Source organism: Mixophyes fleayi, chromosome 1, assembly GCF_038048845.1.
Source record: "Mixophyes fleayi isolate aMixFle1 chromosome 1, aMixFle1.hap1, whole genome shotgun sequence".
Lineage (NCBI taxonomy): Eukaryota > Metazoa > Chordata > Amphibia > Anura > Limnodynastidae > Mixophyes > Mixophyes fleayi.
The window spans coordinates 280,736,428-280,761,317 of NC_134402.1; the positions used below are offsets into that span (position 1 = coordinate 280,736,428).

General features: G+C 38.9%; 1 protein-coding gene across 1 annotated transcript in view; it reads left to right on the forward strand.

The window, feature by feature from the left end:
- The first annotated feature begins 3,684 nt into the window (after window positions 1-3,684).
- The window catches only part of UGCG (UDP-glucose ceramide glucosyltransferase), a 41,789-nt gene continuing 20,583 nt past the window's right edge, over window positions 3,685-24,890 (forward strand). The window contains exons 1-2 of the mRNA XM_075210943.1: window positions 3,685-4,174; window positions 15,401-15,542. Of these exons, the coding sequence (XP_075067044.1) occupies window positions 4,077-4,174; window positions 15,401-15,542 (240 nt within the window). The 5' untranslated portion in view covers window positions 3,685-4,076. The remainder of the gene's footprint in view (window positions 4,175-15,400; window positions 15,543-24,890) is intronic.

The following is a 24,890-nucleotide window of genomic DNA, read 5'->3' on the forward strand; positions in this document are numbered from 1 at the left end:
CCTTTGTGATTGTCTACTTATTTACTACTTCAAGCAATAGATTATACACCAGCATTATTGACTTTGTATTATATTCCTTTTATTAGACGTATAGACGACTTTCATTCTGGAGGAATATAGACAGCAGATAAGTGTTTGTGATACATTGTTGCAATCTTCTTGAAATAAATCATTTATTTAATTAACTATTCGTGTCATATTGTACACCAGTGAAGTTAACACATAGGGATTTCTATTATCAGTATATGTACAGATATACTAATGTTTAGAGTATATGTTTTCAGGACTCCTCCACTCGCACTAGCCAAGACATAAAGTTTGTGCCTTAGTCTGTGAGGACATCTTTCGGCAGACCTACTTCTAACGATTTGTTGGCCACTTGTTTGTAGTGGAACTGCCTCTGGGTATAATCTACAATGACCAATATGAATTTGTACCCATTCAATTCACCAAGTCAACTCCTATTTTTTAATGAAATCCTGACTAAAAGATGGATTAGAGTGGCTGAAGGCTGATGTCTGGTAGCTGTCACCTGACAGTCACTTTGAGGTTTGAAATGGAGAGGAAAGTAGAAGGTTTTGGGGCAAAATGAGTGGGAAGTTTTGTGGCAGTGGAAGGGGGTAATAATAAGAATGATGCAGGGTCTAGGACAGATGCTGAAGTTGCCAGAAGCCATGATGAGAAGGTAAGCGAGGAGGAGGATATGGACAGTGGAAAGAGAGAGTATGAAGTATCAGAAGGAAGAGTACGGTTTGGAGGCATAGCAGTGAGACACTGGAAACATACAAATATTGTAATGTATGAAGCAGTGATTTGTAGAATCACACAGGAAACCACTGGAAATGTCATAAAGTATCTTGATTGTCAAGATTGCTAAAATTCCATGCAGTTTGAGCATGAAGAAACATTGTAAATGTAATACAGTTGGTTTACCTACATTGCAATGATTGGCGAGATTGGTTACGTTCTTGTTTTCTTTACAAAATTGAGTTAGACCAGCATATGCTGTGGATGATCCGCAGGGTTGGAGTTTTTTTAAGTGAGGTTGTCCCTGCTGGAATTTTTCTCTGATCAAGAGGTGATTTGAAGGTTAAAGAGAGCTAAACAATGAAACTTGATTAATAAAGCAACATTCCCACATAGCAGTTGTTTTTCTTTAAATAGCAAGTTAAGTACTCATTACCTCTTCAGAGCCATGGTGGCAGCCACAGGACATGAACAGCTTTAAAACAAAATCTGTTATGTGTGGAGTTAAACACTATAGATTTGCTGTATATGAAAATAATGACTCTACTTAAGGGTGAAAAGCCCTTTTGCTAAAGAAGACGGGAGTTTTCACCAGTGACAAGGCTTACTTTTACCCTATACATCATAGAGGTTACTGTATTATGTATGGAGTTACCCCAAAGATTCGCTGGGAAGGCTTCCACATGCCTTTGCATGGAGGAGCCTACTTAACCAGTATTTATCAAGTATGGAGACGCTACTTGACCAATACCTGTTCTGTTAGCGCCATCTCAATTTATCTCTGAAAGTAAAGATATTATTTCTTGGTAGGAGGAGAGGTAGATATAACTTTTACTTTATATATTATATATGGCAGTAGCACTCACTAACATGATGGTTTCTGCAACCTACTGCAAGGCAGAGGGGAGACAAAGAGCCATTTGTAATCCAAGAGGGCAACGCTCAATAGTAAAAAGTGAAAATACCTTTAATCAAACATACAAAATGGCTTAAGGCACCAACAGCAGCTGTTTTGATCTAACACAGATCTTAATTTTTGATGGTGGGAGGTATTTATTTAATGTTGGGGTGATGTGGTGACAATTAATTTAATAGTGGGTCATATTAATTGAATATGGGGCTGTTCAATGTGAATGCAATTCATGTTGCAATTCATGTTCCCCCCGGCTGTTTGGGGGGAAAAAGGCCTATTTATTAAATGTTAGTGTTAATGATTTAATGTTTGAGCCAACTGTGGGGATAGAGATCTAGAATTTTCACTTGCTGCTCAGCTTCCAATATATCATGTACAGATCAGTCCTGAATTTGAGGGACAGTAATTTCCAGTTAAGTTTGCACGCCTGCGCTGTACTGGGAGCAGGTGCTGCCTGTAAAATCTCTGCATGGTGCCTCAATATACACAATTTTCATGAATCACTCAAAACTGAAAGCGCTTGTAGCAGATGATCCTATCATGGCTGCCAAATTTTAGGCCGCGGGGCAAGACTCAACTCAGCAGCCTATTAGGAACATTTTAAAGGAAAATAAATGCAGTTGGTCCAGTGACCCAGCCCAAGGTAGCCCACTATGGTACCGGCCCAGGGTGGGGGAAATGCGCCCTGTGCAGCCTGCTCCTGAGTACGAACAATTTTTGAGATGTTTTTCAAAAGTTTTAAAAAATGACTTTTTCATAAAATCTAAATTTTGATTTTCAAAATTCTACATTTTTTTTTTTTATATATCACAAGAAAGCGAAAAAAAGAGAGGTTTAAAATGAGACCTTGCCCAACGCTCTAGCTCAATTAGGTGAACTACAAATGCAATCTAAAGAAATGTTGAAAGGAACCCAGTGCACATATCAGCCTAAGATTTGGGGGGTTTCTCTACACTTATGGCAGCATTCATTAAACCAAATTTCATTACAATATGAAATGGTCAGTTTGAAACCCTGTGTTGATTTAATAAAAGGCTTCAGTAGAATCCCATAGGAAATGACAGGTAACACCACCCTGAGATGGCGTTACCTGTCCATGTAATGTGAAGTTTATCAAAGCTTCATGCATTGCAGAACATCGCAGTCCCCATAGTAATCTATAGGGACTGCGATGCTGCATGGTATTCTATGAAATCTCCTCCATTAGGCTTGTAATACATAGCAACTAAACTTAAAAGATACTGAAACAGCTGTTCCCAGCAACTTTTAGGTGGCAATTTTGCTTGATGCATAGACCCCAAAGTGAGGAAGAGAGTGTGAGGACCAATGAAACTAACCATGAATCACAAGAAAAAAAATGGAGCAGCCCCTCGGGATCCGGGTATGGGGTCGAATTGTAATGCTAATCTCCCTCCATAGGTGGTAGTGCAGCTTTAAGATGTTTGTTCTTACATTGGTTGAGAGATCTGTTTCACAGATATTACTAAGGTTTCTATTTCTTGCATAAATAAAAAACTGTTTGCTCTCAGGAATTGTCATGTTTTACAAATGAAATGTAATATATTATACTTAACACTGTTCACACAATCTATCATATATATTACATGCAATTAAAATGGACACTAACCCTAATATACATTTGAGTTTATAAATAGCTCCAGAACGGGTGAAAGGCGGCAGAACCAACAATGTGGTGCTGGTCTGGAGCAGGGCTTCCTGGAGCTGACTGGTCACGTCTCTGGTGCCAGCCAGGAGATGAAGGACAGAGCCGGAGCTGGCACACCCGTAGCCCTGCCAACACTTAGCCACACACACTTTAAGCCCCGCCCCCTGCTCATGATGTCACCCTGCTTGGCTGACAGTTTCACGTAAACCTTTTGGGGGTCTGTTTCCTCCGCTGGGAGAACCGCCCACCTGCTGCTTACAACGCCGGGTGGGCGTGTCAGCGGGAGCGGCCAACGCAGGAGTGTTCAGGACGGTGTTGGCGCTCAGCGAGCGAGCCGGACATGGAGTGGGCGTGGCATGGGCAGTGGGCGTGGAGACGTGTGTGGCGGAGAAGGGTGTTTGAGCAGGAGCGCTGCTCTCGAGCCGGTGTCAGTTATCGCTCTCGGTTCTTGCTCAGAGCAGCACCAGCGGCCGGAGCACCGTGCACGGCGTATTCCCGCTGCTGGAGGCGGTGGGCCCAGGGCACTGAGCAGTCGTCACCGGCCATTCCCTAAGACACCAATGAACTGAGGAAGGTAGAAGAGCGCTGTGTGACCCTCCGACACCGTTACACTCTCCAGCTCTACCTCCTGCCGTGTCCATGTCGTGCGGGGTGAGACACTGCTGACACTTGTCATTGACTGCCTCCCTCTGTCACCCCTACCCGTAACACAGGAGAAGAAGGATTTATTCGGTGTGTTACCCCCAGGTTATGGCTGTCCTGGATCTGGCCCTACAGGGTCTCGCCATCTTCGGCTGCATCCTTTTCTTCGTCCTGTGGTTCATGCATTTCCTATCCATTATCTACACGTAAGTGACAATACAGCCCTGTTATGGGGTAATATAATGATCTGGGTATGATCCGGGTCACACCCCCCTGTATTCCCCTTCTGCACCCTCCCCGTGATATGCTCTCCCGACAAATGTCATCTTACCGGCCTCCTCTACAGCTTCTCCCGACCAGTATCCGTGTAGGGAAAGAGAACCTGTGCAGGCCGGTGTATCTATGTACATACATACATACATACATACATACATACATACACACCTCATCATCTCACATCTGGTGTCACATATGCAAAACAGTCCTGCTAAATATTTTCATGTGGCCATACATTTAAATATAGTAAAGGAGCCTGTTGTCACTATCTGATTTTCATCTATATTAGAAGCCCCAGGCCCAGTCTCTTAAGGGGGGGGGGGGGGCATCCTGTGCCTGGAGAAGAAGCTCAACCTCTCCCTGAACATTCCTGATAAATATATAAAGCACACATGCCATGTTCACTTGAACACGTTACATCTATTAGCTTCTCTTTACATACCTAAATGTGCACATTGTCCTAGAAATGTCCTGATCAATTCTACACACCACAAAAAAGGTAAGATTGCACATATAAAGAAAATATGTAGATTGCGTGTGATATTTAGTATTGAACATATCTAAATGGAAAAAATGTTTTTTTGGTTGTTTTTTTTTAGAAGGGGAAGAAGCTGTTTACAGTAAGAGAGGAAGCATTTTCTTAGTATTGCTGTCATGCTTCTATTGACATTTATAAAGTGTCTTCTCCAGTAATTTAGAAGCAGGACATTCTAGGCCTCTTTTTCACCCAGTGAAATTTTCATTCATAGCATCATTGTTACTGCAAATTTTTAAATACACACTGTTCTTTACAGAAGTGACTTTAATTTGAAAGGGTAAACATATAACAGGCTAGGTGACCTTACATCCCATTCATTTTTGTCATTGGAAAACTAGATTCATGCAATTTCTCTTAATTGTGTGCATTTGCGGATGCTTCCTTAAGTTAGTGAAAAAACCCTCACCTTTCGGACTGTATAACATTATCCTGGTTGGTATGCATAGGACTATAATACTGCAATGTGACATTGTATGATTGTGCATACTGGATCATCGAAAGTAACCACTTAAGCTCCTTGCCTCCCAATTGTGTTTCCTAAAATGTCATTGATCACCCTGCAGTGAATAATCTCTGACAAAAAAATGCAGTCACATCTGAGCAGACTGTATGGGCATTTCAAAAAACATATTACTACAGAATGCCCTTTACCAATTTGATGGTAACAATTATGGCTCTAGTCCTGTTAGGCCAACACTATAAATATTGGCGTTCATGTGACTGTGCAGTGTGGATGAGACATCCAGGAATACGTTTGTTCAGTCCAAATGAATACTTGCTATCTTTGATGTGTTCTATGGTCAAAACAGCTGACTATCTCAGTTTCTGCTTATTACCGACTTTTATGATAATGCACCATTAACTTTTACTCTTTACACTATGAATAAGTAATTACTGCTACAATAAACTAATTAAACTCACTGCTGTTTCAAAGGATCAGGCACTGTTTAAGATGTTAGAACTTCATCTGTTGGTGTGTTAGCAGAGTCTAGTATTTGTATGTTATGTGTAAAAGAATCTATTAGTAAATAATCCACGGATGTAGTTTAATTGCTTTGACCATCCACAAACTTTCACCAATGTCTGCAGCGTTTTGTGGAGTGTCTTTAAATTCACAAGGGAAACTGTTTTGCTGTCTATATTATTACATTTGTTGCAAACCTGTTTACTGTTACTAATTTACCTTCTAGATTTCACACATTTAATGATGCCACTAGTCTCTGTCCTGCGTTTATATTCCCTAAACTTTGCATTTGAGCAACAGTAATCAGTTTGTGAATGCTGTGGTTTAAAAATGATCTCCCATATCGCACATATTAGGATATTGTAGCATTATTTACAGTGGCCTGTTTTGCACTGGGAAAAATACTATGCTGACAAAATAACAAAGCGTTCAGAGAGTTTACACACAAGTATTGTGTTCATTTGTACAGTTGGCTTAACAGGGTTGCTAACCTTATCCTCGCTGTGACCTCATCACACTTGTGCCAGTCATTCCCTATTTGGCAAAGTCCTGGAAGTCTGCCAGTCATTTGATGCAACGAAAAAGCTGGCACATAACGACAAGTTTTAGCACAAAACTGGAACTTGCACAAAAGCCACTTAGAGAATCTGTTCACTATTGTATTACTTGTGTTTTGTAGTTATATAGGTTACCTTTCTGTTGAAAAATACCCAGCAACTATTACCCAGGTTTTGTGTAATAACTATTTGCATCATATTTCAACCAGGCAGTGGTAATTAGAAATACCTTGTCTGTCCACCACAAGCAGGGATAGTAAATTCATCGTGTGGCGGCATACACACTGGTGTATGCTGTAAAGTGAACCGCATGCATTTTGATGCGAAAATAAAAATTGTTCCAAATGAGATGTTACATATTTGTGTCTTTATGTACGTTTCATAGGAGTTGTGCCGCAGCACTTCTTTTGAACCCTTCTCTTTTCATTTGGGCTCTTCCGTTAACGCGGTTGAAAACCTCTCATCTTGTAGATGTAATGGCATGCGGTTAAGAACCGTTTACATTTGTGTTGGACCTGAACAAGATAACTTTCCTACTTTGTCACAAACAAGTGTAAAAAAAGACAGATTTAGCACATTAAATAGTTTCTATGCATTTACTTGTGTTTAATGTACAACAAAATGCTTTACAAACACCAATGTACTCTTAACATTTTCCCTCTATGCCAGAGTTTCCCAAACCCAGTCCTCAGGGCTCCCCAACAGTGCAGGTTTTCTGGATCACATGTGACATAATTAGGACCACCTGTGGATCTGTTACAATGTGTCAGTCAGTAATGAATACACCTGTGCTCCAGCAAGAAGATATGGAAAACCTGCACTGTTGGGGAGCCCTGAGGACTGGGTTTGGGAAACCCTGCTCTATGCTATATGGTCTTTAAATATGTTTTAGTTAGTAGGTCTGCCAGAAAATGTCTGAACACTGAAGACACTACTGTGGTTGAATGTTTATTCTGGTCTGTGGACACATCACCTTCTTGGCTTGAGTTGTAATGGAAGTTGATTGGGGCAGGGCTCAGTTAACAAGGAACTGTCAGCATAATCTAATAGGGTAGGCTCCTGTGGTATAATCCACCGTCTGTAAGGACAACTGATGCCAAATGTGAGCACCTGTACCATGGAGTCTACAAATAATATTACTGCTTTTGAGCAAAATCACATTGGTTCCTGTAATCAGTGATTTGTTAATAATATTCAAAGGACTGCAATAGATTGTTTTATTTTTTATTTTGGCTTGCCATCTCGCAAACATGTTTCAAAAGTACCATGTTGGAAATTGATTTTGTGATCACCATGATTCTTTATCTTTATTTTTTCTGTAAAAATTTATAAGGTCAATAAGTGAACTCTTGACAGCATTCTCCTTGCAACTTCCTCATTCATTTGTTCGCAAGTTCTAAAGTTCATTCAACATGGTTTTCCTTAAATTTTGTTTCCTTCTTTTTCAATCGGTGATCTTTTTTAAACTAATTTTTGTGCCTTCCTCCGGTGAGTGCAATATAGGAAAGCTCACCAGCTATTGGTTCTCAGCTGCAGTCATCTGAGAGTTTGAGCAGAACAGATTTTGAATATTATGCTGACAGTATTTGCTGACTGCCATCTACTCTTAAATCTAAATGCTGCTTTTACAATGCCTTTAAAACCTGCACTGTTGCAGCTTTGTTTTTTTTCTCTTGGTATCAGTTGTCTGATTAATCAGCATCTTACATGCACCAATGCACATCGGTTTTAGAGTATGCAAAATGGAACATCTATTGCTTAAAAAAAATCTTGAGTAAGAATCTGATAAATGAGCATCAGTTTTTTTTTACTTTGTAAATTGTTCTCTAACAAACAAATGTATCAAAGTTTGTCCTGGATTGAAGTGTTTAATCTGTCAGCTTGATAAATGTGAATAGCTTTTAGTTTAAACTCATTATCATTTTTCTTTTTTAAACCCAATTCCTTCGTTCTGTAGATCTCCATATAGAGCTTTATTTTCTGAAACCCATAAATGAACAAGAGTGGAAACTAATTTTAGGGCAAATAAGAGTTTAGATATTTTGATTTGTAACAAGAGATTTCACATGATAAGGGCTTCTGTTATGGCAAAAGAAATATCTGAAAGTTAAAAGTGTTGCTGTGGCTTTGCTAGTCCTTGTGACTTATCTATTGAACTTTTGTGAAGCAAATTGGATAAAGTGCTAAGAAAAGCTCCTTAAAAAGATTCCAAGCAGTGGATGGCATTGCTGCATAACAGTGCTTGGGTCATGGGTTCAATTAGAACTAAGTCCCCCTGAATGTGGAATTTTGTATGGTCTCCCCTTGTTTGAGTTTGGGTTTTCCCTAGGTGCTGCGGTCCAAAACATACTGGTAGGTTACCTGGCTGCTGACAAAATGGACACGTGTTAAGGCAATATAGACTGTAAGCTCCAATGGTGCAAGGACTGATGTGAATGGTTACAGATTCTGTGAACAATGCTGCGTGATATGATGGACACTATATAAATAAACAATCTGTCCATCTGTCTTTCATTAAACTAAAATCTACTCTGAAATTACCTGATTGTAGAAGCAGTCTAGTTTGTTTGGATACTTACAGAGATTCGCTGTTCACTTAGCATAAAAGTAATTAGTTATAACATGGGTAGACAAAATAATGTAGGATTCAGAAGCCATTTAGTCATATGTAGGAGCCAACAGGATCTTTAAGGAACCAGAAAAGATGTGCACCCATTGACATACGCCAGAGCCTTAGGCTGAATATAATATATTATAATATGTCCAGATTCAGAATCCGCTGCTATTCATAAGTTTCTTCTCAGAAAAAGGAAGACCAACTTGCTTTCTTGCACAGTTATACTGCTTTGGTCTCCTGCTACCCTTTTATAAAGAGATCCCCCACTTTCTCTTGGGTTAAAATGCTTCTTTAAAACTAATACAAAGTGGGGTGCTCTACAGTGCATTAAAAACAATATTTTTTTAGCTTAAAAGTTGCAATCCGTGCACCTACCAGAAAAACATAGAATGGGTGCATTTCACATAAAAACTCCAGCAGAAAGATACCAAGACTAATTCACTGTTAATCAGCAAACAGGCATACAATACCACAGAACTTACTGCATGACTTGAGCTGCTAGGCTACAACCCGACGCGTTTCATCACTGCAACCTTGTCATTTATGTATAGATAAAAGCCCCACACACTTTTCAAACAGATATGACTGAAGTGTAAAGAGGAAGGATCAGCTACATGTTTAATGAATGTTCTATCAATATTTATTTAATATATGTCTTTGTTTAGCTTTGCTAAAGTTTCTATGCTTTATGTTGGAAAGCTGATTCCAGTGGCCCCATTTGATTTGTACCTTTGAAAAATGTAAGTGATATCTCCCTCCATTCATCATTATATTATAGGAACATTAAGATATTCATTCCACATAAAGAACTATAACATTTAGTAATAAGCATTCTTGTGTTTGTGCTGAGATATACTAAACTACCTTCCAGTTTTAATATCAAATGTTCCTAAAAAGATCCGTATGCAGTCCGATAAATGTATAGAAATGATTAAATCCTATGTGATTATACCTGGTATTTTAGCAATGGTGCATGTCTGTTTCATGTCTGTGTGCCTGTACTATATGAAATCATATATTTGTCAATGATCTACTAGCTTCATATATTCACTTTTCGCCTTTTGTTCTCTAAGCAACTTATCTGAATGTACTGGAGCAGATGCAACTCTCACATAGTGCAGTTTCGATTTACTCAAGCTTAGATCAGTTTTTGTTCACATGTAACTATGGAACTCCAGGGGAATTCAAGTCAACTAAACCAAAATGCTGGAATTGAAATGATCATTGTTGCTGTGCATTTGATTTGGGTGATGAAAACGGAGTGTGGTACCATTTGATCGTGGTTGGTTGATTTACTTGCTGACTGGTTAAAATACTCTGTTTTGTTGTCTAATTGGTCAACTATCTAACCATTCATTGTCCTAATAGGCTGGTCTCCAAAAAAAAACCCCTACAGTGCCATGGTTGCATAAATGTGCACACCCCATAAATTAATACTTAGTGGAAGTACCTTTTGTGTTTTATAGCTGTAAGTCTTTTTGAATAAGTTTATATTGACTTCATACACCCAGACTTCACTATTCTGTCCACTGTTCCCTGCAAAAAAATTTCAATGCCCGTCAAATTGAGAGGGGATCTCCGGTAATAGTCCTCTTTTGGTTGTTCCATGGGTTTTCATTGGGATTGAGATCTGAGCTCTTACTGGGCCATTTCAAGACTGGTCTTCCTTTTCTGAAGCTGTTCCTTAGTTGATTTGGATGTGTGCTTTGGATCGTTATGTAGGGAGGTAAAATTCCTCTTTGTTAGGTATTGTGCCAAAATATCTTGATATTTAGAGCTATTCATTATGCTCTTTCCTGACGAGAGCCCTTGTTTCATCTGAAGAGAAGCAGCCCAAAAGGGTGATCCTGCTACCACAATGCTTCACAATAGGGTATGGTATCCTTTGGGTGATGTGTTGTCTTTGTGCCAAATATATCTTTTAGAACTTGGTTCAAAAAGTTCAACCTTGGTCTCAGCAAGCCCTAATGGTTTGGGGTCATTGTTCTTTTTTGTGTGAAATAGTTTGGCTACCCTCCCCCATATTCTAGACCTGTGCAGAATATGGGCAATTGTTGTCACATGGGAGTGACAAATTCCTGCCAAACATTCCTGCCACTTCTTCAGTATTGCCTTGGATCCTTGGTAGCCTCCCTGGGGAGTTTTCTTCTTGTCATGTTATCAGGGGCGCCCTGATTTTATAACTGCACCATGTTTCTCCACTTATTGATGAGTCGTCTTTGTTCCAAGGTGCTTGTAATGCCTTTTGAAATTATTTTATACCCATTGCCTGATTGGTACCTTTCAGCAGTGAGCGTCTTTAGATGTTGTGACATCTCCTCGGGGGCCATGGCTATCAAAATAGGGTGCAAACATGTAAAGTACATGTAAATCCTATAGGAACAGATGATCTTTATTTGGGGTTAATACAATTACACTTATTGCAGGTATGCTAATTAACTTTTGATTATGATTTGTAATGTTTTTATTTGTAAAACGCAGATATACTACACAATACTGTACATTGTAGGGATCATAACATGTCACAAATAAATTGATATGAAACAGAAGGTGAAAATGGACCTGCCCAAATGAAGTTACAATCTATGAGGTGGGGGGGATCACATGTTACAAATGGTAGCAGAATAACACTTGGTGGGGAAAATGCGGGTGACTATTGTTAGGCAGCAATATTATCAGTCTCCAGTAATAAATAATTAAGCAGTTAATGGCTGCTGTAATTTCTGTATGGCTACTGGTGGTGTATAACGGTTGGAACAGTGAGAGACAGCAGAGAGAAGCTGCTGGCAACCATAACGGTTGTTCACCATTTTTCATAACTATGCATCTTTCCTCTGCTACTTCTAGATGAGGCTTTCTCTTTCAAGCTGCACATGTACTCTTGTGGTTATTTGTCAGTTTTTAGTAATCGTGCATGGCCTGTTGCATTCCTTTAGTGTCAAGATTGCTGCTGGGAAGAGTCTGGACAGTTGTTCCCCATGTTCAATGGCAGCTGCTGTTGTCAAGGAGTAACCAAAGGAGACTAGAGATGGCAACAGAAGTTGAACTGAGATTGTATTCAGCAGATCTTCTAAACAGCATTCTCCTTGCTACCACCACAATAAATTTTCTTTGTAACATTTTTAGCTGGTTTTCATGTTTGTGGGAAAACGATTGTGGCCAGTAGGCCATGGAGCTGATATGTCATCATTACTTTACATGATATATCTTTTAATTGGAGCTTATATATCACGAAAACCTGAAATTTCAATAAGTTTAGATAGACTTTTTAATAGCATACAGTGTGTGTATGTGTGTAATATATATATAATTTTATTTCGCGTGAACCACGAGATGAAGTCTACGCCATTAGTTGTGCAGCTACAGCTGAATGCATTTCCTTCTTGGTAATGCTTGTTTAATTGTTTCATTCTGCTGATGTTCACTGTTCTGTTTTTTTTTTTTTTTTTCCTCCCCATGAAGACTTAAAGTAATTACAGCTGTTATCATGGGAATAGCATCCACTGGCATTGTGAGTTTCGTTAATAGAGTTTCTGATAATGGCACAGTATACATTGTTTTGTTTTCAACCCCCCCACCCAGTTAATCTTTGTCCATAAGAGTCATACATAGATTTATTATTTTTGTACACTGAAATATAAAGTCTAATGTGACTAAGATGCACATTTATTATCCACAGATTTACAGTGTCTCAGTTAAGGCACAATAATATATAGAGATAGAGGTAGAACCTTGGTGATGGGTTGCTAGTGTATACCTGGATCACCAAGTGACAGAGACGGACCTAATATACCAGGCATGGCCATTTTTGGGTTACGAAGATATACTACTTACACTGCTATACAAACTTCGATTCTGACATTGTGCCATTTACATGCATATTAGTTTATTTACTTGACTATCTGCACAAGCATCTAATACTATATTAACAATAGTATTACCCCCACTGACTTCCCAAGAGATGACATGCTACATGTGGCTCTGACACAGATAGGCTTCAACATTGCAGCCCTTGATCTTGTTATTAAGCTCTTTTTGAGAGTATTACTCTCCTAGGATATTTTGTTAAATTACATGCATTTACTAGTGTTTTTAACACTCTTGCAGTGCATGTAAATCGGTCTGACAACCGATATCTACTTGCATTTTTACTTTTGTAGGAGTGCGTTGCTTAAGTGTTGTGGTTTGCTTAATCCATTCGATGTGTTTGCCACAAATTAAACACATTGGGCCTGAGTCATTAAGGAAAGTATGGCAAAAAAAGGTGTAAATGTTCTCTGGGATAAACCATGTTACAATGTAAGGGGTGCAAACTAATTTATTATTTTTCACATAAGTAAAATATTGTCTGTTTTTTCATCTAGAACACAAATACTTGATAGCTTTATTTTCACACTTAAATTTAAAGTTGATCTAGGACATGCCTTACCCCAACTACATAACATCCCCACATTTTAAAGCTACCTCCCCCTCCAATGCAAAATAGGTTTGCCTGGGTGCAAAGTTACTCCTTTTTTTTATGCTTTGCTCTCCTTAATGACTCGGGCCCATTGAATTCAATGGATTGACCTCCTGACTGCAAGTAAAAACACTAATTATAAACCACATGTCAGAACAACGTTACAAATCAAACTAAAGTGGATATCTGGCCTGATGCATTTTTTTTTTAAATACCGTATTTTTCGCTCCATAAAACGCACCTGACTATAAGACGCACACTGGCCCCTTCACTCACACGAAATACTACCCTGGCCCCTTCACTCACACGAAATACTACCCTGGCCCCTTCACTCACACGAAATACTACCCTGGCCCCTTCACTCACACGAAATACTACCCTGGCCCCTTCACTCACACGAAATACTACCCTGGCCCCTTCACTCACACGAAATACTACCCTGGCCCCTTCACTCACACGAAATACTACCCTGGCCCCTTCACTCACACGAAATACTACCCTGGCCCCTTCACTCACACGAAATACTACCCCGGCCCCTTCACTCACACGAAATACTACCCCGGCCCCTTCACTCACACGAACTCACACAAACAGTATAGGCTCCAGCGCGCGCACACAAACAGTATAGCCTTACCTTATTCCCTCCGCGCGATGTCTTCAGCGCTGCGGATCCTCCTGATCGTCCGTCCCCCCGCCTATCTGTGAGGACCTAGCTATCACATGGGACGTGCACCACATGATGGGTGCCGTCCCATGTGATAGCTAGGTCCTCACAGATAGGCGGGGGGACGGATGATCAGGAGGATCCGCAGCCTTCTCCACACTGGAACTGTAAGTTTTCTTTTCTTCCTTCCTTTCTTTCTGGCTTCTTTCTGGCTTGCAGTATTCGCTCCATAAGACGCACACACTTTTTCCCCCACTTTTTTCAGTTTAGCTTGGATGGAACACACAAAGCTCAGAGTAATACTTTGCAGGGAACAGTCACTACAGTGCATTAACACTTCTGCTGTTTAAAGAGGAACCATCATGTCAGATATGAAAAAAATTCTACATGTACTTAGATCTTATTTTGTGTTTATTTTATTGGTTTCTGTAGTCTCAAATTTGCTTATATATCCCTTCTGCTCCCCCATGTATTAGAATAACGTTGTCTGTACCTGGATGTGCATTCACTGTCCACCTAGCTATACCGATTCAAAATGATACCAACTAGACAGTTGTTTAGAATGGTGCCAGTAAGCAATATTTGTTATGAGGATTTCCAGACAGTTTATCTTCAAAACTACATTAGCAACTGCATTGTTTTGTAATGTTTAAACCTAATTGCAGTTTTTTTTTTCTTTTTCTATATATTTCAACACATGTTTTGTGCTAACATTTTACTGACTTCATTGTTATGAAAATGCTGTTGGTAGCCCCATGACTTTCTCTTTTTGATATTTATTGTAGTGGTGATTTTTTGATTTTTTTTATTTTATAATAAAATATATTTTTTATATCCTGTCTTTCACCTGAGGAAAGTCTGTATAACCAACTTAAACAGTTGTTGGGTTTCTGTCTCTGATGCTCGGTGTGTGTGGTTAATAAAAAATTTTTTTTTTGTTTTTATATATATATATATATATATATATATATATATATATATATATATATATATATATATATATATATATATATATATATATATATATATATATATAAATTTTTTATTTATTTATTTTTTTGCTATTATAATAAAAAAAATGCTTTAGAGAATAAGTAATCATTCTCTCACACACTCTAGGGTCCATTTTTTTGTCAGAAGCCAATTAAGCTACAAGTTTATATTTGGCCTGTGGGAGGAAACACACATTGGGAGAGCATACAAACTTCACATTTCAGCGCTGTGAGACAGCAGTGCTGATCACCCTGCCACTGAGTTTTTGACCTCCCCTGTTACTATGTCTTTATTGCTGCTATCAGATAGGAAACTTACAGCATGCTTATGGTAACAAATAATGTAAATGTAATTTTCATTGCAGGAGGCTACACCTTAACAAGAAGGCATCGGACAAGCAGCCTTACAGCAAGCTTCCTGGGGTTTCGCTTCTTAAACCATTGAAGGGGGTCGACTCTAATCTCATCAACAACTTAGAAACCTTCTTTGAATTGGACTATCCAAAAGTAAGTACACGCTACATTTCTTCCCTTTGTAAGTGAGTGAATCGAGGTGATGATTGGTATGTTTGTTTTGTGTTTTGTTTTTTACACTTTTTTTTTTCTCTTTTAGCAGGATTTCAGTTTCTTACTAACTGAGAGCATGATACTAGATATCTAAAGCAAAATATTATTTTTGTTAGAAGGTGCGTTTGATTAGTGTCAGAGCAGTTTTTATATATGTTAATAGTTGTGTGCAAATATTGTGACTGAAGAGCTTTCCCCCAACAAATTTATGTGAAGTCCTTTTGCACATATAAATAACTCTGACATTGCTTTTACAGTTTCTCTTGATGATTGTTGGCTTGTTTGTAAAGTATACAGGGATATATCAGTGGTTGAAAATGTGGTTTATGCGTGCATTGAAATGACCTAGAAATAACAATTATTAAACAAAGTTCCGGGAAAAATTGAAGTGAAACTTTGTGGGAAATGTTGTATTCCCGCAAAAAAATTATATTCACTTCTCTCTACATCTTTCTTAGTTGTGCCCCTAATAGTTTGACAGAAACTGTCACTATTGAAGTAAAAGGCTTTTTATGATCAGACTTGCAAAGATTTCAAATCTCCATTCATTTTTCTTTTTTCGATAGTCCTCCCTCACCTTGATATAGGCAGTCAATTGCAGTGTATTGGACACATTTTCTGAAATAAGCACCATAGCAGAGTGTCAGTCGAGTATAGCTAGCGGTCGTGGGATATAAGTGTGGAGGGACAATGTTCTGATAAAGTGGATTTTCAGTAAAAAAAAAAATGAATGGAGTTCTCTTTTACACAAAGCATTACTTGTTGTGCAAGCCGTTTGTTTTCTTTGGTAAGTTAAACATGCTAGCCACACCTTAGGTTAACAACACTGCTTCTGTTCAAAGAGGACAGAAAACTAAAATATAGAGTTCCTGTCTGCCTTCAGCTATTTGTGTTAATCAATCTTCTATCTAAAAAAAAAAATAAGAAAAAATTAAGTGGAAATTAAAGAAAATTTCATTAATGAAATAGATATATAATGATGGGGAACAATTAATAGAATTAAACCCTAAACAAATATTTTTGGGTTGTGAAATAAACCGCACTCTTTTGTGAAATGTCCGAGCAGGTTCCAGACGTTGCTCACTACATTCCGCCATTATTCTGTGAACGTTTGACTGCAGATTTGTTTATTTCACTCACATTTGCGTAGTTTGTTTTTCAAAATGCACAAGTCGGAGCAATGTTTTTTTTGCTCTCCTTATCTGTGCTTGATGTATACATACAGCACAGTAACATCACTTGGAGTGATCTGAGCATAGATGCTCCAAGTCTGTAAAATCTTGGATCTTTCATTTGTAAGTCACATTTGTGTGTATTGTGTAATTCAATGTCTCTTAGACTGTGGGTTTAAGGTTTTGTTTTTGCGTTTTGCTTGCAACTTTCTCACCAAAAATTAATGTCTTCACTTTGATAAACAACTATCATTGTTTATAACTTCCCTCTTTGTGTTGTCAATGTCTGTTATGGAAAAGGTAGAAATTAAAGGGTAAATTGGACAGAAAACTAAGAATGGAGGCAAAAAAAAAAATACATACGCCCTTGGAGACCATCAAAGTGGCCATCAAAGTGATTGCGTGTATGGGCACTCTCTGTGGTGGTTGGCAATTTGTGATCAACATTGGTCAAATATTACACGGAACTGCCATAAAATGAGGTCAGACAATGACTTCTTATAGTGTTTTTTTATAGTTTTTGCACTCGCTGTCCAACAGCACTAATTGACCCCATAGGCTCTGATCTTTCTACCCAAGTGCCAGATGTCCAGATCCAAATTAAGCATACACCTGGGCACTTTAAGGAGCAATCAATTAATTAATTTCTCTTTATTGTAACGAAAAGCTTGTATCTGTATCTTTTGCAGACATGCAATGGACTATCAGATGTTCATAACAGACTGCTTTATATGAGAGTCTACTGTACAGTCATCATTGTAATGCTTGCTGATAAAAGTCTCCTTTGAAAATATATGTAATAGTGTAGACTATGGTTTTAATTTAGCAGTAAACCAAAAACAGGTATTTGGGGTTTGTTTTGAATGGGTCACCTTTTTAATTTTTCTGCCTAGTTTATCGTAAAATTGCACTAATGTGTACAGTGTAAATCTGTAGGTGTTAATATTTTGGCTAAAGGAATGCTTTATCTTTTTGACATTCCATACTTACAATGTTCCACTACCCTAACCACTCAGTATTTGGTAGTGCTTTTAAGAACACTAGTATAGTCATTTACCAACCTTGTCCATTTTTTTTTTCACCTTGATTGTCTTTATGGTGCAATTGATATCTGTGAAGGAGTTGGTGAATTTGACACAGAAGTAAAACTATAAAACGACTGTTTGACAGACTTGTAAAATGCATGTCACTTCTGTTGGATTGTTGCCTATTTTCAGTGTAACTGCTAAGTGCAGTCTATATTTAGAAATGGTCATGGATTAAATAATCACAGGTGTGTTAAATAGAACTACAAAATTGCTTTTCAGTGGTAATCTGTGATAGTGTTTTTCCACAGGGTGTCATAGATCTGTCCACTCCCTTTTAAATGGGGTGTCTCCTATGTTGACCTGTTTGCCATTTGTTAAATCAGTGGAGAAAGATATAAAGTAGAAGGCACTTGTACATATGAATATAATGAACTTTAAAGCAGCTAGTCCAGAAAAATAGTTCAAGCAAATTCGCCCATACATATCTACCTACCTATACGCATCAATTTAGACCACTGCAGCATTCATAAGTGCTAATGCCCAATAAAGTGCAATGGAGGTGTAAGGGAATGCTCATCAAATGCATAGTACACTATGTAGCAAGGAAGCTTATATAGCAAGGCACTATTATAACACTCTGCTAAAAGCCAGGATAAAGTTCAAGGTTTACTTTTTCTTTTTTTTTTTGCTATTTTTCAATGTTTGTGTTTGAAAGCTTACAGTATCTCCCCCTCTGTTCTACAGTCCCAGTTATGGTGCTGTAATATGCTTTTGGAATGTTAAGTCTTATGTCCTTATGGAGAACTGCTTCTCTGCTGTGAAGGGCCATCTTGGATTTTTGATGAGTATTGAAAATAAAAGATAGATACTGTAGCAAGCAATAACCTTTCTAAAAGGAAACAAAACACAATAAAATATATAATAGATGGCAAAAAGCATTATGTGCTTGTGGATATATTTATTATTTGTTTTAATGTCCATGGAACATGTGTACACTCTGGTGAAGGTTAAATAAAGTAGATAATGGAAAACTAAAACCCTGGCATGTCATCTAAAATTGTGTGCTAAACAGTTTAAGGGAGCGTGGCACCAGAATGTGTTTCCTTTCTGAAGTACGTTTCATTCCAGAAGAAACAAACAGTTTGGAAGAAGGCCTTTACTGTTCACCCAGGTGCCTCCTAAGGACATCTCTGCACATAATATTGATAGATTGCACACTGAAAGCTCATTTGTTCAACCAGTTTCATATAGCATGAGTAAAGTTACTGGAATGACCTTCCTCCAACCATGTCTGCTCCATATCGACCTGTAAAGAGAAAATTGACTTGTATTAAAGTGTCTTTGTGCAGTTTTGTTTTTTTTAAAGTGTTTAGTTGGGAGTGTGTATTCTTCATGAAAGCGTTATAACCCATTCATGCTAATTTACACAGTTCATAGCGCTTCACCCTAAAAATCTGGCTCCCAAAGCCTACATTATTTTGTCTCCTGTGATAGCTGTAAGAAAAGGATAAAATGGTAATGTCCTTTTAAACGCTCTGGCTTTTTATCCCAGCATGGTGTATTTTTACCATTTCACTTCCTTTACCACTTTTTTACATAGTCCTGTGTTCACCATCATCGTTATCACCATTTTATTTATATAGTGCCGGCAAATTCTGTAGCACTTTACAATTGTGACCAAACGCCATAATAAAACTATACTGGGTAACGCAGATGAACAGAGACATCAAAGAGCCTTTCTCACAAGTTTACAGTAAATGGGATTCTAGGTACATTATGAATTATTACTTTGTATTGCATTGGGATGGGACAGTCTTGTACAAATTCATGTAATCTGTCATATGCAATGGTCAGTCTTACAGCTAAAGGAATAGTAAACTTTTGTTTGTGAACATTCGGGTGGATTTCCCATTTTACTTTTTTTTTTTTTTAAAATAGTTGACATTTAAATGCTTATTCTACAGCTGCATTTAAATGTACACTCATACGGTTATTTTCTGTGGTTATTGGAGCGCCAGAAGTGCTGCTGTGCAAACTGCAGATCACAGGTTTTCAAATTCATGCATTTTCCGAATCATAAGTGGTTTACTAAACAATGATGTTTTAGAACAGCCTGAAGCTTGCAAGTCTGCAAATAAATTTACGCTTTTATAATTATTTGTTCATTCAATAATGCTTTGGTTCTGTCAACACAAATCATATAATAAACTTTTCCTTTCCCAATTCCATGGAGGCCCTTACAATGGGTAATACCCTGATCAGCTTAGTGTAGACAGGAAAATTCACCCCACCTGAACCCTATATAAGGCAACTCCTCCTCTTCCTCAGTGTCTTTTCTTCCTGTCTCAGCAAGTGTATGGCAGGCTAGTGCAAAGTAGCATTTTTTTGTTTAGTTATTTTTCTAGAGGGCTTACCTGAGGTTTTTGTACCCTCCATGCTGCTTTTGCTTCCCTTGATCACACTCTGCGCCCTCCATGCTGCTTTTCCTTCCTTGATCACACTCTGCGCCCTCCATGCTGCTTTTGCTTCCCTTGATCACACTCTGCGCCCTCCATGCTGCTTTTGCTTCCCTTGATCACACTCTGCGCCCTCCATGCTGCTTTTGCTTCCCTTGATCACACTCTGCGCCCTCCATGCTGCTTTTGCTTTCCTTGATCACACACTGCTGCGCTGCTTTTGCTCCTCAACTTTCCTCCGTTCCTTTACTTTTCTATTGGCCGCTTTTTTTCTTTTCTTCTTTTCTTGTTTCTTGCGTGTAGTGGCTCTTCTCTGCGCCGCTCCTCACCGAATGTCGTGTGATGACGTCACACCCAGCATTCAGTGTGAACGGACAGGAAGGGAGGGCACCCACACCGCAATCAGGTAAGTATTTTTTATTTTATTTTTTTCAAAGCTTAATTCTGGTGCAAAGATATGAGATTTTATAACCAGCTAGGAAACAATTTATGAGAACAATGAATATGTGACACAGACCAATTGAAATTGTTGGAATGTTATCCCAAAAGAAAAATTAAGGAAATGTACTTTGAATAAATACAGCTAGTTTTCTGACATTGACCATTTTTCGTCCCAGGAAACAAAGCTATTTTTAATTTTCATTGGGTTTGGCAGTTAGCGCCCCTCACCCCTATTCAGCAGTGTTGCAGACTTTCTCCCGAATTGTCTACAGCAGTCTGTGAGCAAATTCCTGCACTGGTTGCTTGGTTTTGTCGCCTTCAAACACTGATTTATGAGAAACTGAGTGGAAAATGATGCTCTGCTCCCAACGTCAATGCATCAACAAAGGTTTATTCGCCCATACTTTCACTACTATTAACCAATAAACCTAAATGTTACTCTAAAGAGAACATCTACACAACAGAAGTTTCACATGTTACATTTTAAGCAAACCTACGGTAGTGGTCTACCATAAGGGAACTGAATTTAATATTGAAAAATACATATACAAATAAGGGTTAAAATTTGTTGTAACTTTTTGTATATGACCATCCATGCGTTGCTTTTTTAAGTGGACATGTATTTCTAGCTTCATTTATGCTTTTACACATCTTCTGCCAGACAGTTTTAAATAGCTGGCATCCTTGGCTGTTGCCATGCTTTGCTGCTAAGCAGCTAATCATCTCTTGTTAACCCATAATCATTTGTAAAGGACAAGGAGTGCAAGATGCCAGTGATTAAGATAATGTGAATTACCATTTCTGCATTAAGCTCTATATATGTAAAACTATTAATATTTGAAGGGAGTTTTGATTAAGTCTCAGTATAATATACATGATTTCACTTCCTTTTTCTTTTCCATTTAGACTGAAATTATTTTGAGAAACTGCAACTGTGTCCCCATAGTTGGACGGTTTACTACATTTTTTTTTCTATATATTTAATAAGAAAGTGTCACATCTTTCCTAAGCAATATTTTGTTAAAATGTATTTTACAGTTGAACCTGTTTGTTTTGTGTGTAATTCATGTTACTGAATACAAGAGCACAATTACTATCTGATTTAAGCAGAGGGTGGCAGAGAATGTGATTGTTTTTGTTTTGGTTTTTTTGTATTTTTTTTTTTTATTCTTTTTAAAAAAAAGTTTCCCTCTTCCCCCAATCTCTGTTCTATAAAGTAATGACCCTACAATACAGCCCAGTAAACGGTGTCATCTTTCAGGAGTAGTGTACTGTATGTGACTGTGTTACGCCTAAGGGTTCAAAGCCACAGCAAGATCATTATATTAACGAGAATGGGGACATTTTGCTATGCATCAGGTCTCATGACACAAGGCAATGATACCTGTTCATTCAGCCCTTTGAGGTAACCAGTTTAACAAGAGCTTAAGTACAGGTTCAGAAACTAATCAAAATAAGGATGAGCTCACCAGTTTTCTGAGCTAGAGTTGAATTAATGAGTTACCTTGACATCAGCTAGAAATTTCACACATCATTCTCATACACAGTATTAATAGACTGCAGCCGAAAGGGAGGATAGCATTAAAATTATGTAATGGCATTATGTTTTCATCCACGAATATAGCACTTTTATTTTCCAACTGGTTTATTAAATATTGTTATAAAGTTTGGAACATCATTTATTATGTGGTAAATGATCAGTATATGCAATAGAGCAGGGATGTCAAACTCACGGTCCACATGCGGCCCAAATCCCTATATCTTGTTGTGAGGACACCGGGGTTAGAACCAAAGCTCACTAGATACCCTGTCCTCTAGGTTCACAGGTCACACAGGTAAGGAGACAGGAAAGAAATAATAATCCCTTTTATTAAACAAAGTGTACACACTTAGTAAAATACAACAGTGCTCCCCAAGAAGAAACTTGTTCCCCCACCAAATATATTAAGTGTCAGAAAATCACCAGTGCAAGTAAAAACTCCCCAACAAAGTCCCCAGCAGGTTACCTCCAAGCACAGAGTCCTAGCAGGCCCAAACTCCTGGTAATAAAATCCACAGCTGACAATCCAAGTGGGCCACAGTTTCTGATCCTTAAGGTGGGTCTGTGTATCTTGCTGATCCCAGCCGCTCGGGCAACTCTCCACCAGCTTGGTGGGACCCTGGGTATAGTCTCCCTACCGATGTAGGCTCACCAATTCCCCAGAATCTGCGAGTGTCTCCCGATGGAGTGGTAACAGAATCAGTCCTAGAGGTACACTGTCCGATCTCTGTCAAGAAGCTTCTGCCTCAAGCATTCCTTTAAGGCCCTGCGAGAATACGGTTACTCTCCAACAGTCCAAGTCCTCACTGTCTCCAGATTCTCCAACAACCCTCCCCCTCCCCCAGACAGCTCCCTTTTGTCCATTCCACAACCCCCCCACTCATTGTCCTCTTGTGATTGGTGGTGTGGAGAGTTTGACTGGTAACAGGGGTGGAAATAGTGCATGACATCAGTGGTCTCCCCCCCCCCCCCCCCCCCTGCGGTGATGGTGCCATTCGGACTGTGTTGCAGACTTGCTAGAACAATAGTTAGCAAACAGGGAGGGACCCCCTCCTAATTTTAGATAAGGTCCTGACCCTCCTCTTTTTAACCCGTTCCACTACTTTTTGATGTCACAGGGTCCACAGCTGATTCCCACTTCCTGTGAGCTGCCTCTCCCCTCCCTCTCTGGACACCACAGCAATAACAGATCTGGCCACCGGGCGGCATTTAATAAGAGTGGGCCATGGTTGTTCAGTTGGCCCACTGAGGACAGACCGAGTTGGCAGGATATTCTCAATATAAGGCCCGGGTCTGTCACACTTGTGGACCCACCTGAGCCGCTGGTCCAGCAAAAAAAAAAATTCTGATGTGGCGGCATCTTGTGCCCTCCTAACCTCGCACTGAGTGTCGTGACATCATCACACCTGCACTAGAGCTCTTTCTTGGTTCTGTCAGTCTTCCATTTCTTAGGCATGGAAAATTTTATGTAAACTATAGTATGTTTACACCAGTACATTTGTTATGTTCAAAACAAAGGTGCCAATATCTGATTCAGTTTTGCAGTATATCCTTTTACATGCTGAACACATAAGAAGCTTCCAAACATCTTTTTTTTTTTTTTATATTTCCTGTGATGATTCAGCGGCTAAAGCAAGTCATGACTGAATGTTTTTTTTAAAGATAACAATCTCTTGACTTCTTCTGACACTGGGCACAACTGCTGTCATATTTGGCCATATACAACACACAAATCTACCTCATGTAACCAACTGTCTACTAAAAGCTCAGTATGATCAAAACGGCTTATCTTGATGATCTTGAAACCTTTTCTTCACCCATTGTCACCAACACAACAATTTCCTCAGTTTCTCAAGCCTGCTACCGTCATCTTCAAAATATTGCTACAATATGCCATTTTCTTACCCAAGATGCAACCAAAACTCTTATCCAGCATTTTCTTCACCCATCTGTCCCTGCTTCAATCCTTCCTGAAAGCTGCAGCAAGACTGATCTTACTGCTCTATTTCAACCACACCACTTTGCAAATCCATACACTGCCACCCAGTATATTCATCCTTCACCTCTCAACACCACCCCTTCATACATCTCAAACATCATCTCAAAATATTCTCCCTCACACTTTCTAAGATCTGCCTCTGACCATCATCTCCTCTCTGATAACCACCTAGCTCACAGCTGCATGATATTTTCAGTGCCGCTAAGCAATTCTCTATCATGTCTGAACGGACTATCCCCCTTTCCTCAAAGCTTAAACACTCTCTGAAAACCCACCACTTTACTAGAGCCTATACTACCACCTATACTACCCACACTGGTACAATATGTCTTCCAGTATCCACAATTTCTCCTCTTGTCTGAGTCTAACTTTATTTTTTTATTTTATTTTTTCCCCCCAGCAGATTGTAAGCTCTCAAAAGCAGGGCCCACCTTATCCTTTTTTATAATGTTAACCTTGTATGTCCATCTTATGCATGCTCTTGTCTTACCCACTTTCAGGCACTGCGCAGCCTCAGTGGGGCAGGGGGTGGGGGGAATTCTAAGCGAAGTGCTGCGGTGCTACGATCTCTACCTACACTCCTTAATATAGAGATGGATTGGGACCTGCGCTTCCTTGAAGTGTGTATGGACGATAGGCTGCCTCAAGATAA